General features: G+C 44.7%; 1 protein-coding gene across 3 annotated transcripts in view; it reads right to left on the reverse strand.

The window, feature by feature from the left end:
• Positions 1–15,886, reverse strand: part of XRRA1 (X-ray radiation resistance associated 1) — a 58,597-nt gene that overhangs the window by 29,451 nt on the left and 13,260 nt on the right. For 2 of the 3 annotated variants that reach the window (XM_040630844.1, XM_040630846.1), the window contains 4 exons: positions 15,240–15,311; positions 14,002–14,074; positions 10,748–10,845; positions 5,664–5,797 (listed from right to left, as the gene is read on the reverse strand). In XM_040630844.1, the coding sequence (XP_040486778.1) occupies positions 5,664–5,797; positions 10,748–10,845; positions 14,002–14,074; positions 15,240–15,311 (377 nt within the window). Of the gene's footprint in view, positions 1–5,663; positions 5,798–10,747; positions 10,846–14,001; positions 14,075–15,239; positions 15,312–15,886 lie in introns of those variants that run through there. The other variant, XM_040630845.1, reaches the window with a different exon arrangement.

The following is a 15,886-nucleotide window of genomic DNA, read 5'->3' on the forward strand; positions in this document are numbered from 1 at the left end:
TCTTCCAACTGAGCCAGCCAGACACCCCTGCAGAATAATTTTGGAGTAAAGTTATGCCCTATTCTTTTTTTATTTGAGAGAGCCAGCACAAGCAGGGGGAGGAGCAGAGGGAGAGGGAGAGGGAGGGGACAAACAGACTCCCTGCCGAGTGGGGAGCCCGACGCAGGGCTTCATCCCAGCACCCCGAGATCATGACCTGAGCTGAAGTCAGACGCTTAACCAACTGAGCCACCCAGGCACCCCAGAGTTATGCCCTATTCTGTGGATAACTATTTTCCTTTTGAAAAATAGTTTCTGGCTTACTACCCCATGTTGATGAAGACTGAACAGCTGATCGCAGGAACACGAAGTGACCAGGCGACCTGGCCGGCTCATCGTGACCTGAATGTGCAGCAGAATTCCCTCACCAAGTGAAAGCAACATGGGAGATCCAGCTCAAGCAAGTCGTGTGAAGGACGTGGAAAAATCGTGTGAAGGACTATGGCTCAGATTCCTATGATGCCTACTCCCGCGGTACTGTTACCTCTCCATAAACGCGCAACTAAGGTTCTATGAGCCGCTGAGGTAGGAGAAAACCCCTTAGCTGGGTTTACAAATGATTGTGCATGAAATGCTGGTGCTAAAGATAGACTGTTACAGTATTACAACTTTATACGGGGGTGACTCTGAAAGACAAGGGAAGAGAAATCCTCCCAATAGGTAAAACGTAGAGCAATATATCTGTTTGTGTGGTTTATGCTGATTCATGGGCAGTGGCTGATGGTTTAGCTAAACAGTCCAAGTTTGGAAAAAAAATAATGTAAAACTGCTGACAGGGAGGTGTAAGGGGAAACTATGTGAAAGGACCCGTCAGAATGGATGAGGATTATTTGCCTCCCATGTGAATGCTTCCCAAAGGCTACCCACTTTAGAGGAGACTCTCAATGACCAGGTGGACAAGATGACCCATTCCATGGAGTCAGTTGGCCTCTCTCCTCGGATACCCTAGTGCTTACAAAATGGCCTTAGCACAGGCATGGAGGTTACACACATCCCCTCACCAGAGCAGATCTGGCTACCGCCCCTGCTGAGTACCCACACTGCCATAGCAGAAGCCAATGTTGAGCCCCTAACATGGCATCATTTCTGAAAGAATTAGCCAGCCGTCTAGTGGGAGGAGGACTACAGTGAGCACCTTCCTTCATAAGACGAGCAGTGATTTATTTTCCTTAACAGAATAAAGACGTATTTTGGAAATAGATTTACATTCCCTGATAGTCTACCAGCATCACCATCTGGGGACTTATAGAATGTCTTCTTCTTTACCCTGGTACCTCACATAACACTGCTTCTACCCATGGAACACATCTGATAGCAAATACGTGTAATAATGAGCCCGTAAACATGGAATTCACTTTTTTACCATGTACCCCATCATGTAGAAGGTAAAGTGGTGTTTTGTTTTTTTTTTTAAGATTTTATTTATTTGACAGAGATAGAGACAGCCAGCGAGAGAGGGAACACAAGCAGGGGGAGTGGGAGAGGAAGAAGCAGGCTCATAGCAGAAGAGCCTGATGTGGGGCTCGATCCCAGATCGCCGGGATCACGCCCTGAGCCGAAGGCAGACGCTTAACCGCTGTGCCACCCAGGCGCCCAGGTAAAGTGGTTTTTTAACAACTTATTTATTGCACCAGCTAAGAGACTACTCCCTGTGCAGTTGGGGCTCTGACTACTTATAGGATAAGGTTTCACAAAAACCAGCAACCAATACTGATGCTATTTTTCTCATAACCAGAACGTAAGATCTAGGACTTAACGGAAAGAATTGAGAACAGATCTTCTTACAATCATCCAGTTGCAGAATTTTTGCTTCCACTCCTGCAAGTAGGGATCTTAGTTGCCTAGGGAGGAATACTTTTACAGGGGACACAAAGAATACTTCCTCTTAACTAGAAGTTGAGATTGCTACTGGCCACTTGGGTTCCTCAAGCCACTAAACCAATAGACAGAAAAAGAGGAGCTTACTATATTGGCTGGGTGATTGATACTGATTATCAAAAGTAGGTATGATTGCGGTTATACCTTGAGGACAAAAAGAAATATGACTGGAATCCAGGGAATTATAAGGTGTTCCTCTTAGAAGTGTCATGTCCATTAGTCAAAGTTAATGGAATTTTTGCAAGATGAAAAGAGTTCTGAAGACGGATGGTGGTGATGGTAGGACAATAATGTGAAGGTACTTATGTGAATGTCACTGTACATTTAAAAATAGTTAATATAGGGGACGCCTGGCTGGTTCAGTCAGTAGAACACCTGACTCTTGATCTCAGGGTCATGAGTTTGAGCCCCATGTTGGGTACAGAGATTATTTAAAAAAAAAAATTTTTTAATGGTTCAGATGGTAAATTTTATGTTATGTATATATTACCATGATTTTAAAAAGCATTAATAGAAGACTACCACAACCCAATAAAAAAGCATTCATAACTCTGATCCTTCAGGAATGATAATTTAGGATATCATGCCAGTTAAAGAGCCCAAACAGCCAAGGTGCTAGATAAGGGAGAAGGAAACATTAAGTAGGTGATAGAAGAAGGATTCATAAATATGTACGATGGCCTCCTGATCAGGTAAGAAGAGATTATCATAGCAAATATGTATATTTTCTTCCCTGCTTGTTATGTGTGTGTAAATTGCTAGTGGTGAATGACTTTGCAACTTAGTTTTTAGGTTATAAAATATCCACATGGCATTGTGATTGCTTTAGAAGAGAAAATAATATCATCCAGAAATGGATACAATGATCGATGGAATGGTGTCTCATCCCTTTCTAGAAGACGGTGAAAGTCTTCGTGGAAGAGGAAACCTTCCATGAAGGAACCTTCATGAGAAATGAAAGCATATCGTGGTTGCTAGTGTTGTAAGGAAATTAAACATGGAGAGGAGGAGAGGAGATGCTGGGTTTCCAAGGGTTGGGTGGCACCAGTCATCTGCCTGTTTGCTCTTGAACTTTATTCCTTTCCTCCCTGCTCTGCTATGCATTATAAGGGGCCGGGGCCACTGCTGAGCTACACTTCCCAGACCACCTTTCCAACTGGCTTCCAGTGAGATCCTGCCAAGCGAGGGACTGGTGAGCCCGGAAGGCCAGCACAGGGGGAGAAGCAGTTCTCTCATTTGGTTTCTGGAGCGTGCTGGCGGCAGCAGCACTGCAGCACCGGCATCCATGCCGGTGGAGGTTCCAGCCCTGACTGAGCGGCGCACCTGTGGCCGATCTGGAACCACAGCAGCAAGCTCTGTAAAAGCCCAGCAGCAGGGACAGGCTCGTGCGCCCCAGTCCAGGAGTGTGGGGGCACCTGATCTCTGGGTATCCACCTTCTTCCTTCTTGCTCTCCCAGCCCTGCCACCGCCTATGTAACCAATTCCCTCTATTTATTGTTGCTAATAAATAGAATAAAGGTACTCTGATTATGATTTTTTTCAAGAGTCCTTATCTTTTAGAGGTATACACTGGATTATTTACAGGTGAAACTACACAAATCTGCTGTACTCATTTATAGCCGGATATGTCTGAGATTTGTCTTAAGAATAATTGAAGGGGGGGCACCTGGGTGGCTCAGTAGGCTAAGGGTCTGCCTTCAACTCAGGTCATGATCCCAGGGTCCTGGGATTGAGGCCCATGTCAGGCTCCCTGCTCAGTGGGGACAGCTTGCTTCTCCCTCTCCCTCTGGCACTCCCCCAGCTTGTGCTCTCTTGCTCGATCTCTCTGTCAATAAATAAATAAAACCTTAAAAAAAAAAGGAATAAGGTTGGGTGTGGTGGGGTATAGATGAAGGATTGGCTGTGACCTCCGAACTGTCAGTCAATAATTGTTAGGTGACAGGTACATGGAAGTTCATTTTGCCATTGACTCTACTTCTATGTGTGTTTGAAATTTTCCATAATAAAATGCCAACTATTATCTCTCCCCATGAAAAATAATTAACTCCCCTCAATTTGCAATACCTCAAATGGTTTTTTATTCCCGACTAGACCCTGACCAACGTATGTCTGGTCATAGAGAAAGCCTGCCGAAGATGAAGCCAACACCGAGGGAAAAAAGATGTGTGCATGTGCCTGAGAAAGTGACCGAGAGAAAGACGAGACAGAGGTTACACACATGCTTCAGAAATACACTGAGATGCACGCAGAGCCCTGACAACATCCTGTGCGCCTGTGTCCAGCCATCGGCGAACGCAGCGTCCAATTAGGACTTCTGGACTTCACAGTACATAAGCCAATACATTCCCTTTCTGTTTTGTTTTTTTAAGATTTATTTCTTTATTTGCGAGAGAGAAAGAGAACGCACGTGGGTGGAGGGAGAGGAAGCAAATTCTTAAGCAGACTCTCCACTGAGTGCAGACCCCAATGTGGGCTTGATCCCATGACCCCAAGACCATGACCTGAGCCAAAACCAAGAGACGATGCTCAACTGACTGAGCCACTCAGGTGGCCGTAAATTCCCTTTTTGGATAAGCTAGTTTGAGCTGACTGCTGTCACTTGCAAACAAAAGGAGCCTAATGAAATCCCTAATGTAATGATCATTACTATTATCCAAACCCCTTGGGTAACTAACCAACCACTCTCATCACTATAAACTCCATCACATCTGCCATCATCACAACAAACGTTCACCATGACTTTCGCCTTCACCATCTCTAAACTGGCTAACTTCCACTGAATACGTACTTGTGCAAAAGCACTGGATCCTCATCCAGGTGCTTCAGAGCAAAGATGGCGAAGACAGAGCCTCTGTCCTTATAGTGCTCGCAATCCTTTTGGGAGACTCTCATCCATTTATCTATTTCCATATATTTACATATTTATGAGACAAAGTCACAATGGAACATATAAACTTCTAAAGTAAGAGGGAAAACATTAAATGCAACAGATGCTTAGAGAAGGAAGGAAGAAGTATGGTCTAAAGCAGTCAGGGAAGGCTTCTGATAGGGAAAGGAGGAGGGTCTGAGCAGACCCTTGAAAACATGCAGAATCCACATAAGAAGAAAACATAATGGTCATAAGCATGGTCTTTGGAGTCAGATGGACTTCGTTAAATTCTGGCTCAGTCACTTATCGGCAGTTATTTAACATAACTGTGCCTCAATTTCCTCATCTATAAAACATGGATAATAATAGAACACCTACTTCATAGGGCTGCTTTGAGAATTAAATGAGTTAATACGTATTTAGTGCTGAGAACAGTGTCTGGCACATAGTAAGACCGATGTATACGGCATTAGCGTTATTATACATTCTCGTCTGAAGGCATAGACTGAACCAAGGTGCAGAATGGGAACATACAAAGCTTAGTAGGTTTGTGAAGGGGAATAGCGTGGCAAGAGCAACAGCCATAATTTACCAACGACCAATCAGAGACAGGGAGAGTGACTTGCTAGATACCTGAGTGTCTCCTAACAGCCCAGCAGGGTGTGAAGACACCCGTCTGAGGCCTAATCATTCTTCGGGGCCCTGCTCCTATGACTGCCTTTCCTAGGAGCTTTAGTAGGCAGCATTTTCCCTGGTTTGAGCACTCATAGCCTGTCTTCATAGCACTTCTGAGCTGCTCTGGGCTATTTCCTTGCATACTTGCACCCAAAAGTTCATGAGGGAACACTTGGGACGGACCCTAGGATGTAGAACTTACTGTTCTGTGACAGCCAAATTGGGTGGCAGGGAGGTGAGCCCGTTGCCTGTAAGGAGCAGGACACGGAGGTGTGGCAGAATCCCCAGATCACAGATGGCCTCTGTAGTCAGGCTGTTGAAGGAAAGGTCCAGGAACTATGGTACAAAGATAAAAGATGGGAGAACAGAAGTACTAGGCATGACAATGACGCTCATACACGAGGTGGGAGCTAACTCCTTTTTTTTTTAACCTTCTAGGCAACCCCATCACTCATAAGCCTAAAACCTTCTTGACTCTCTGGATGAACATTCAAGGCCTACCATAGTCAGTGCCTGGCCTATTTGCTAGCCTTAGCTCCTCTGTAAATCTTGATTTATCCTCTGGTGCTGACCAGACTCCTTCCCCATTCCCTGCACCACCCTACCTAGAGAGCTTTGCTTGAGCTTTTCACTCAACCAGGAGAGCTTTTCACTCTCCATGTATCTGAATCTAAGGCCCAGAAGGCCAACTCAAAAGCTGCCTCCTTATAAATCCTTTCCTAATTTCCCAGCCAGATGGAATCTCTCTCTCTCCCCTGAATTTGAGTACTTTACCTAGGATACTTCTCATGGTCAACCAGGTGCCTGATAGGTGGGTACACATCCAAGGAATAGGGATGTTGGTGCATGGATGTGCCTAGCATAGTCCTGGCATGCAATGGTAGGCTAGACCATAAACTCCCTGGTCAAGGGCCATGCTACTGTATCACTATATCCTTGTAACCTAGCGGAGGACCTGGTACACAGTAGGTGCATATAAAAAATCAGCTGAAATGAACTGGCTTAGGAGGGCAATGACCCAAACTGTCACTATTGACCACTTCTAACTGGCCACCTAGATTCATGAGATAGTTGACTGGGTCAGGGGCCAGCCAGGAAACTGAGTTTCTATCTACAAAGACAAAGACAATTGGGATAAATGATATCAACCCAATCTTTATTCTTTCTCTTTTGGGCCTCTCTAGACACTCACTTTAGCTCTCATGTATAAGTCGGCTTCCTTTCCTCCCCCTCTATCCACACACACTCACCGAAACCTATTGAATCGGGACATTTCAGGTTGTTACCCAGCCGGCTGACCACATCAGTGTTACACGTCAGTCAGACACAAAAACAAATGGCTGTAGGGCACTGCCAGAGAAGGACTGGATTTGGTCTGACTCCACTCTAGTAATCAATTGATGGGTCCTGTAGACCCGAGTTTAAATACTGGCCAAATGTGTGATTTGGGCAAATTTCCTAACCTGAGCTTCTATAAAATAGAAATAATGAATTCTTATGAGATATTATGTAAATAAAACCTTTAGCATGAGTCTGCCACATAGTAAGTACTTAGGTAATGCTGGCTGTCATCATTATAACCATCTCTTCGTTCAAGGACCATATGCTGAAGGCTCACTGTGTACCAGTCTGTCCTCTGCTAGCTCACAGCCTAGCTGGTCAGCTAGACACATATATGTGTCTACTAAGTAGCAACGCTGCTGGCATAGAGGTCTGAACACAGACCAATGGCGGCACAAAGACAGGAATAGTCCGCTCTGCCAGAGGATCCAGCAGGCCTCCCACAGCAGGTGACACTTGAGCTGTCCTCAGAGACTAGTTGGTATTCACCAAATTGTTAAAGGCAAAAAGACAGGCAGTGCAGCTGGGAGACAGGAGGTAGCCTACATTGTCCTAAGAATTGCAAATAGTTTGGGTATGACTAGAGTCCGTGGTATAAAAAAGGGTTTGATAAGACTGGGGAGGCCGTGAAAGGTGGCAAGCACCAAAGGAGTGTTGATTTCATGCTGCCATCAGCAAATTCCAAGTTTCGAGAGTTCACACAAAGGGGTGATTCCACTTGGCAGGGGCCAAGAGAGAAACCTTTAAGGAGGAAGACCTAGAAAGCTGGCTCGATAATTATAGGTAAAGGTGGGGAAAATCCTCTCCCTCGTACCCATATGTGGGCAGTCAATAAGACCTACGATCCTGTCTCCTTAATATCTCTCATACTGCTCCCTTCAACTCATGCTTCAAGCAGCAGCTATACCTATCATCCACTGGATACTTCAAACTCCTTAGTGAGGCTTCCAAGGCTTCCCACAGTCTCTCTTCTCCTACCTCTCGAGGCTCCTCTATCACCACTCTAGTGTGTTTCGCTTTCCATTCCAACCACACTGCGCTGTTTCATCAGTGTGCTAGCTCGGGAGTTGGTAAACTAACACCTCTCCTCCATTTCCATCCTGCTGCCTGTTTTGTGTGGCCTGTGGGCTAAGAATAATGTTTACACTTTTAAATGGTTGAAAAAAGATCAAGTGAAGATTACTATGTGAAAATTATGTGAAATTCTAATTTCGGCATCATCGAGTTTTATTGGAACACAGCCATGCTTGTTTGTTTACATAGTATCTGTGGTTGTTTTCCTTCAGTAACAGCAGAGTTGACTAGTTATGACAGTTGTGACTGGTTATAACCATACAGACCACTAAGCTTCAAACATTCACTTTACGGAAGAAGTTTGCTGACCCTTGTCCTAGCTGGTTTGGCTACTTAATGTTGGGGCCAAATTTGCTCTCCACAGAATTAAGGGCAGCTTAAAGAAATGAATAGTCTTAGAATCGCAGGTCACAGAACTTCACAGCTGACGGAGAATTTGCAGAGGGGGATGCTTAAGTCCTAGAGAAAGGAAGTGATGTGGCCAAGGAGCAATGTCAAAATAGTGGCAGCACCAAGACAAGAAACAAGGTCTCCTGACTCTCAGGGCAGGGTTCCAGCTGAGCCTTTTCCAGACCGGTATACAGAAAATCAAATCATGGCAAAGTTAAGTTTTTCTAAATTGACTGATGAAGAATTCTACTGCTCGGATGGCAGCCTTTCTGGCAAACAAGAACAAAAGATTCCTAACCTGCATCTGCTGAGTCATATCAAGTTTTATTACACATCGAAGTATTCATTACTGTGAACTGCAAATTCAGGACTTTTGACAGTTTTATGCTTTTTCTTAGAGAGACCTTGTAAATCACAGAGATAGGAACAAATGATTAGCCAGGAGATTTCCTCTTCTCATTTATATTCGACATCGTGACTTTGGTCTGCTCTCTTATGTAAATAAATTCCTTTGGGTAAGGCTGGGTCTGCTGGATAAATAATCTTTATCAGAAGCTATCAAACTAAGACGTAGGGCATCTAGGGGCGCCTGGGTGGCTCAGTCGTTAAGCGTCTGCCTTCGGCTCAGGGTGTGATCCCAGCGTTCTGGGATCGAGCCCCACATCAGGCTCCTCTGCTGGAAGCCTGCTTCTTCCTCTCCCACTCCCCCTGCTTGTGTTCCCTCTCTCGCTGGCTGTCTCTATCTCTGTCGAATAAATAAATAAAATCTTAAAAAAAAAAGAAAAGACGTAGGGCATCTAAGTCAATCATGATCCATCAGTAGATCCAAGCTAGTCAGCTGTGGGGTCAGAGCCTATAGTCGTGTCCCCTCCCCAGGGCCCATGCACTTGAAATAGGGATTTGAAATAGTAGGGGTGAGGAAGACAAGACGCCTGGCACGACACATGACAATGCATGACACACACAAATAACTACTTTTTCAAAAAAGTAAAATAACAAAAAGAACGGAAGTTCATAAGAAGCTCCCAGGCCTGTAGGTAAAGGAAATGGCTACCCGTATCTCTAGCATCTGGAATCTGTTTCCCACTGTTTACACTAAAATCTAGCACACAATGTTTTTTTTAACATAGCAAAAAATTATACCAGTTGTTGTCAATTTACACTTTCTCTGTTTCATTGGACTTTCAAGAGCTCTGCTTCCCTGACAAATCTGAGGATACCTCCTGTTCCAAATCATAGTAAATCACCCCATCCTCAATCTGAACTCGAAGCCGCGGAGAGAAGTTACCATTACATACAGTAAGGCATGTTTCAAGAACAAAAGGACATATCATCGATTTTAGAACATTGCCATCCCAAGCAGTTAAAGCTTTTTAAAATTTTGGCATACAAAGGCCATCAAGTCTGAAATATTCACTCTTGTGGAAGAACTCCCTCTCTCTCTCTCTCTGGCAAGACTAAGTTAAGTGAGGCTTTTGTGAAGAGTGGCTGACCCTTGATGTTGGTAGGTTAAATAATTTAAGTTATCAACTCTTTGGGGTCAACCCCAAGGCTTATGACGCACAGACATTCTGCTGAGATCTGAATCTAAAACACTTGTACTCTAAGGCCAACATGTGGGGAAGAGCCCCTTATTCAGTCAATGAGCCTGGCCAGATGCCCAGCCCCACACCTTGCTCCAACTCTAATCTCCATGCACGCAGTGACGTTCAGAGGATCACAAAAGCTTTGTTGCTTTGTGAAAAATGGCCCTAAAATTTTCGTGGAAGTTGAAGAGGTGATTAACTTGAAGTGTGAGAAGATGCATAGAAAATGCATCACCAGAGGAAATTTAATTTAGGAGAAAGCTAAAAATGCAAATGAATCTTTCTGTATTTTTGAATCTGGGGTTTGGAGAACAGCTGTGGATGTACAAATGTCAAGAGGGTGCTATAGAACTCATAGGATTCCTGTTTTATCTCACAGTCACCTCTGGGCCTAGAGACTAGGCCTTTAGCCTCCCTTACCTGAGCCCACTGGAGCCAATCTGGCTCATTTGGACCAGGATGGGTCTCCGGCATCAGTCCATAATGCCTCTGGTTCAGCTGGTCCAATCGGCTGTGCCTAGCACTTAACCTCCAAGGCTCCTCAACCCCCAATGGATCCAGATTTCCCCTCAAATTCTGCTTCCTATAGTACTTTGTTTCAACTCAATTTTCTGCACCGACTCCTTTGGCGTGATGTTTGGCATTTATTTTCTAGAACCATGCACAATGGCCATAGGTATGATATAGTCTCACCTATTTGCCACTGCTGCCACTACCACTACCCTCATCATCACCACCAACCCCACCACCCTCTGCAGAGGACTGCTGCGAAGCAAGAGTCTGGCTGAAAAGGCCCAGAGAACTCCTTCCCAACAGTTATAACCAGTAGAGACCTATATACCCATTCTTTGTAGGGAAACAGGTGGGCACCAAAAACTCCCTACCTCCAACTTACTTCCAAGAACTTAAAGTCTCCATATTTCACATAGACTGTTTTGATTCCATTAAATGCGAGCTCCAGTTCCTTTAAGGTTGGAAATGTATGAAATACCTCTACAGGGAGCGGAGAAAGAGAGAATCAGCTACTAGTGAAGGACGTAAGAGAAAGATGTTAACAATGGTCATTTACTGGGTTCCCACTGGGTTAGGCCAAGCTTATGGTCAGGTGCTTTGTACATATGGCCGCTAAATCTCTAACAACCCTGAACAATAAGGATTACTACTCTCATTCTACTGCTGAGGAAATTGAAGTTCGGCTAGGCTAAATGATTTGCTAGAAATGGAATTGCTGGGAAGTGAAAGGGCCAAGAATTGAATCTATGTCTAACTCCAAAGCCCACTTAAAAATTAGCTTTGTTATTTCTTATTATAAAGGTAAAACATGTCTACCAAAAAAAGTTAAAAAATATAGAAAAACAAAAGTGCCCTTTAATCTCAACATCCAGAGATAACCATGTATAATAAATACCCCAGAATTTTTCTCATGTGTACAGTGAAACACACACACACATCTTTTTACACAAATGGAATCATACCATACACATCGTACTGTGATTTGCCTTTTTCCCTTAACAATATGACTTAATGACTGTTCCATGTCGGGGTCCCTGGGTGGCGCAGCTGGTTAAGTGTCCAACTCTTCGTTTTGGCTCAGGTTGTGATCTTAGGGCTGTGAGACTAAGCCCTGCTTTCAGCCCTGTGTCAAGCCCTGCATCGGACTGCACACTTGTGTAGAATCTGTTTTAGTTTCTCTCTCGCTCTCCCTCTGTCCCTCCCCTCCACCCCTCTCTCTCTCTCAAATAAATAAATCTTAAAAAAAAGCTTGTTCTGGGGCGCCTGGGTGGCTCAGTCATTAAACCTCTGCCTTCAGCTCAGGGCGTGATCCCAGGGTCCTGGGATCAAGCCCCACAACAGGCTCCTCCGCTGGGAGCCTGCTTCTTCCTCTCCCACTCCCCCTGCTTGTGTTCCCTCTCTCGCTGGCTGTCTCTCTCTCTCTCTCTCTCTGTCAAATAAATAAATAAATAAAATCTTAAAAAAAAAAAAAGCTTGTTCCATGTCAAAGCATACAGATCTGCATGATGTCTGAGTTATGCTCTATATTACAGACATACCCTAATTTATTTAACCATTCCCCTATTGATAGCCTTTGGGCTAGCTGGATAAAAAGAAAGAACATTTTTCTCCTTCTGTATGAGAACTGGGCTTGGGGTTAACTTTCTAGCCCTTTTCCCTGGTAATCTGAAACAGAAATATTATTATGGTACAAATGAGCCAGACTGGTAAGTCACATCTGGACTAGGAGAACTGTAAATGAACTGAAGGGTACCATAACTTTGGGCTTCCCTGTGTGGTGACTCCCAAAAATAGATGTCCTTTGCTGGGACTCTAGGAGCTATGTCTATGGAGTGTTACAATAGCTATTTGCTCCTGTGGGGAAGGAGGCTTCTAAGCCTGAGTGGCTCCTGCATCTACCGAACGAGAGTCTCACTGTCTTGGCTCTGAGCAGGGGGCTGCAGAGTGGCCCACTGATGGCTGCATGGACTGCAACAGGCACTGCTGCGAGGACGCCCCTGAAGGGGAGTTGCCGATGCTGTGCTGCAGGCATACTGTGTGGAATGACCTAGAGCCTTCTGGTGTCAAGTGGGGCCTCTGGTGGTCTTGGGAATCAGAATGGTCAGTAGAGCCCAAGAAAAAGACTGCTTGGTAGGTATTTCAGGATATTTCCAATGAACGTCCTGGTACAAGTATGTTTCTGTAGAATAAATTCCCAAAAGGGAAACTACTAGATTAAAGGCAATGACTATTTTAAGAGACATTGCCAAACCGTCTTCCAAAGGTGCTGCACCAATTTATGACTATTCTGCCAGTTGAATGTGAGAGTATCTATTTCCTATCAATGCTGGCTGTCATCAATCAGTCCTTCTCACGTTTGCCAATATTTCATAGGCAAAAAATAGGATTTTGATGCTGTTTTCATTATTAGTGAGGTTGAGCATCTTCATGTGCCTATTGGCCTTCGTATTTCAAGCCCAACTTCCTGACAGACTGCACTGTTTCCGCAAGGGCAGGGACTGGGTCACAAGCTTCTTTAAAAACACCCAACCTCAAGCATTAGAAACTGAATTCACCCTATTTCTCCCCAGACTTGCCTCTCCTCTAGTGCTCTCTGTTCTCAGTAAACCCCCTTGGCTCCTTCTTTCCATGGGCCCATGAGCCACCACGTCGTGTTATGTCTACCTCCTCCTGAATCTCTCTTGCCATTGCCCTCACCCCTACTGCTTGGCTCAGGCTTCCCCCCCGGGCCCCTGGGAAAAACGAAATCATCTCCCAGGTTTCCTGGTCCCCATCTTCTTCTCTTATCACTCACACTTCTCATGGCCCCCATTTCTCTATTTAAAAGCCTTCCAAGGCTCTTGCCTGCAGGATTAGGGACAACTCAGGGCCCTTGAGACTCTAGTCCCTGCCAGCCTTTCTGGTCTCCATTTCCCCTACTCGCAGCCCTTGCGAACATACGAAGCCTCTGTAGCTTTCTGATCAGGCACTGCTGTCCTGCATCTGCTCTGCGGGACTGAAATACCTTCTTATTCCTGTTCAGTTTTTAGGTCTCAGCTAGGTGCCCCTCTCCTCAGAAGTTTCTCCTGACACTGGTCTGGGTTGGTGTCCCACTTATATGCTTGCAGTCTTTTCTGATTTCCTCTCTCACTGCACTTACCATGTCCTGCTATAATTGTCTGTGTATGAGCCCATCTTTCCCACCCAACTATGAGCTCACCAGAACAGGAACTGGACGCATTCATTTCTAAACGCCAAGTGCTCACGTAGTCCTGACAGCCAGCAGGGGTCGCTGTGGACTTGCTGAATGCACGAGAAGCCCTTATACTCCTGTAGGAGCTCTTACAGGCTTAAAAACAATTTCATGGATCTATCTCATCTCAGCCTACAAGGCATCCTGCCTTGGGGAGGAAGAAAGGAAGGGAACTGTCTCCCTTTACAGATAGAGAAGCGGCAGCTCAGAGAGCAACACTCGAAGTACGCAGTGCCAGCTCTGGGCTGAAATCCTGGTCTGGGTGTTCCCCAGCACGCTGCGTATGGCACTCCAAAAAAGAAGTGCGCAGCCAGTCATGAGTGGGCTGACAGGCAAGTTCTAACAGGAGTGACCGGCTGTGCGGCCCAAGATGCGGAAGGGAGTTTTCAGGAAGAAAAGCTTACCTAGAGGAAGCAGGTTTTCTGAGGCGTTGATGTAAATCACCGAATGAAAATGCTTGAAGTCCTTTTCCTTAGCCTGCGGGAAAGCATTTCAAAAGAACACAAGATTAGTCCCCTGCCCGGAGGCCTTGCCGAAGCTGCAGAGCTGCCGTCAGGAGGCACAAAGATCTAAAGGGATACGCTACATTCTTAGCAAAGAACACCCACTTGCTGAGGGCCAGGATGGCTTTTCCGCTTCTTTTTTTTCTATTATGAAATAGTTCAAATGTACAGAGAAGGTTAGTGAATGATACTCTGAACACCCATGTAAGCACTATCCACCTTTAATAAATATGAAGATTTTGCTTTGTGCTTCAAATTTCCTTAAAGAAATAAAATATGAAAGAGTTGACCACACCCCCACAATCTTCCCCAATTGTATTCTTTTCTCTCTCTCACAGATAACAGCTATCCTGAGCTGGTGATTATCATTCTCATACTTGTTCCGTACTTGTATTCTATATATGTGTATCTATAAACTATATATTATATTATTTGTGAGTTTTAAAACTCTATATTAGATGCAATCATCTGCAATCTGCCTTTTTCACTCAACACTATGTTTTTGAGATTTACTTGTGTTGGTACACCTAGCTCTTTTGAGATTTACTTATGCTACTTATGGTACTGATTTATTTATTTATCTAAATTGCTGTATAGTAATATACACCAATCTCTCCTCATATGCCATGGAGGCCTGCAAACCAAAAACATACGCCATAATACCCTGCATATACATTGGCTAATGGGGGGGGGCACAAATGTGGCTCAAGCTACCTATTAGCCAATATAAGAAAGAAACATGACTTATTCCATGAGTCACAGTGTGTATAAGAACAAACCAGCATCTTGGGAGAACCATTACCACTCCTGGCCCTGAAACTTGAGAGAAATTTCTCCTATAGGCACTTTTGATGGGAACTCAGTGTCACCCCAGCAGAATTCTATGACAAATTCAAACCAACTCCCATAATGCTACCTCCTTTAATTCACCTCACATGAGCCAATGGCAATAGCAAATTTACAGCAAAAGATTGTGTCTGAATGTGATTTCTACCCATTGAGGCTTTGACACACCCTACCCCAACTCCCTTCCCACCCCACCCCACCCCCAGTCCCCAGGGACTCTGGAGGTACAATGCACAGACAACCAGGAGCCACCTCGGGTCTGGTCCAGTCACATCTCTGCTGGCTGGCCCTACCTTGGAGAACTTCAGGCCGCTCACATTAATGGTGCACAGGTCTGACGGCTTCCTCACACGATGGTGCTTCAGCTGGAACACAGTACAGAGAGTCAGCTCTTAAGGCCCCAATAAGTTTATGTAATTGGCCAAGACAACCAATGACTCCCTGCTGACAAAGGGGGCCTACTACAGCACAAAGAGCATGGGCTTTGGAGTTGCTCAGAACAGAGCCGCCGCCTCAGCTCTTCCACCTTCCCGTCTGCAAGATGGGGATAGTAACACTGGCTTGACAGGGTTCTTAGGAGGATTCCTTCCTCTCTGTTCCTTCTCAGTCTTTTCTGAGCCCTGCTTCTTCTGCCTGGTTCTTTAAAAAATCTGTATATGGGGGGCCTTACCAATCTTTTCACGTTTATAACAATTTGCTTGTTCGTTTGTTCGTTCTTTCATTCACTAAATACTTACTAAGTAATGCTTTGGGCCATGTATTGGGCTAAATACCTCAATACATTTTCTTCTAATCCTAACTAAACCCTTTAATATAAGTATGATCATTTTCCTTTCTAAATGAGAAAAATAAGGTTAAGAGAGATAAAGTGGCTTGCCAACGGTCCCACAGCTAGTAAGTGATAGATTTGAATCCAAATGTGTAATCACTAAATTCCGTG

Source organism: Ursus maritimus, unplaced genomic scaffold (assembly GCF_017311325.1).
Source record: "Ursus maritimus isolate PB19 unplaced genomic scaffold, ASM1731132v1 scaffold_16, whole genome shotgun sequence".
In the NCBI taxonomy this organism is placed as follows: Eukaryota; Metazoa; Chordata; class Mammalia; order Carnivora; family Ursidae; genus Ursus; species Ursus maritimus.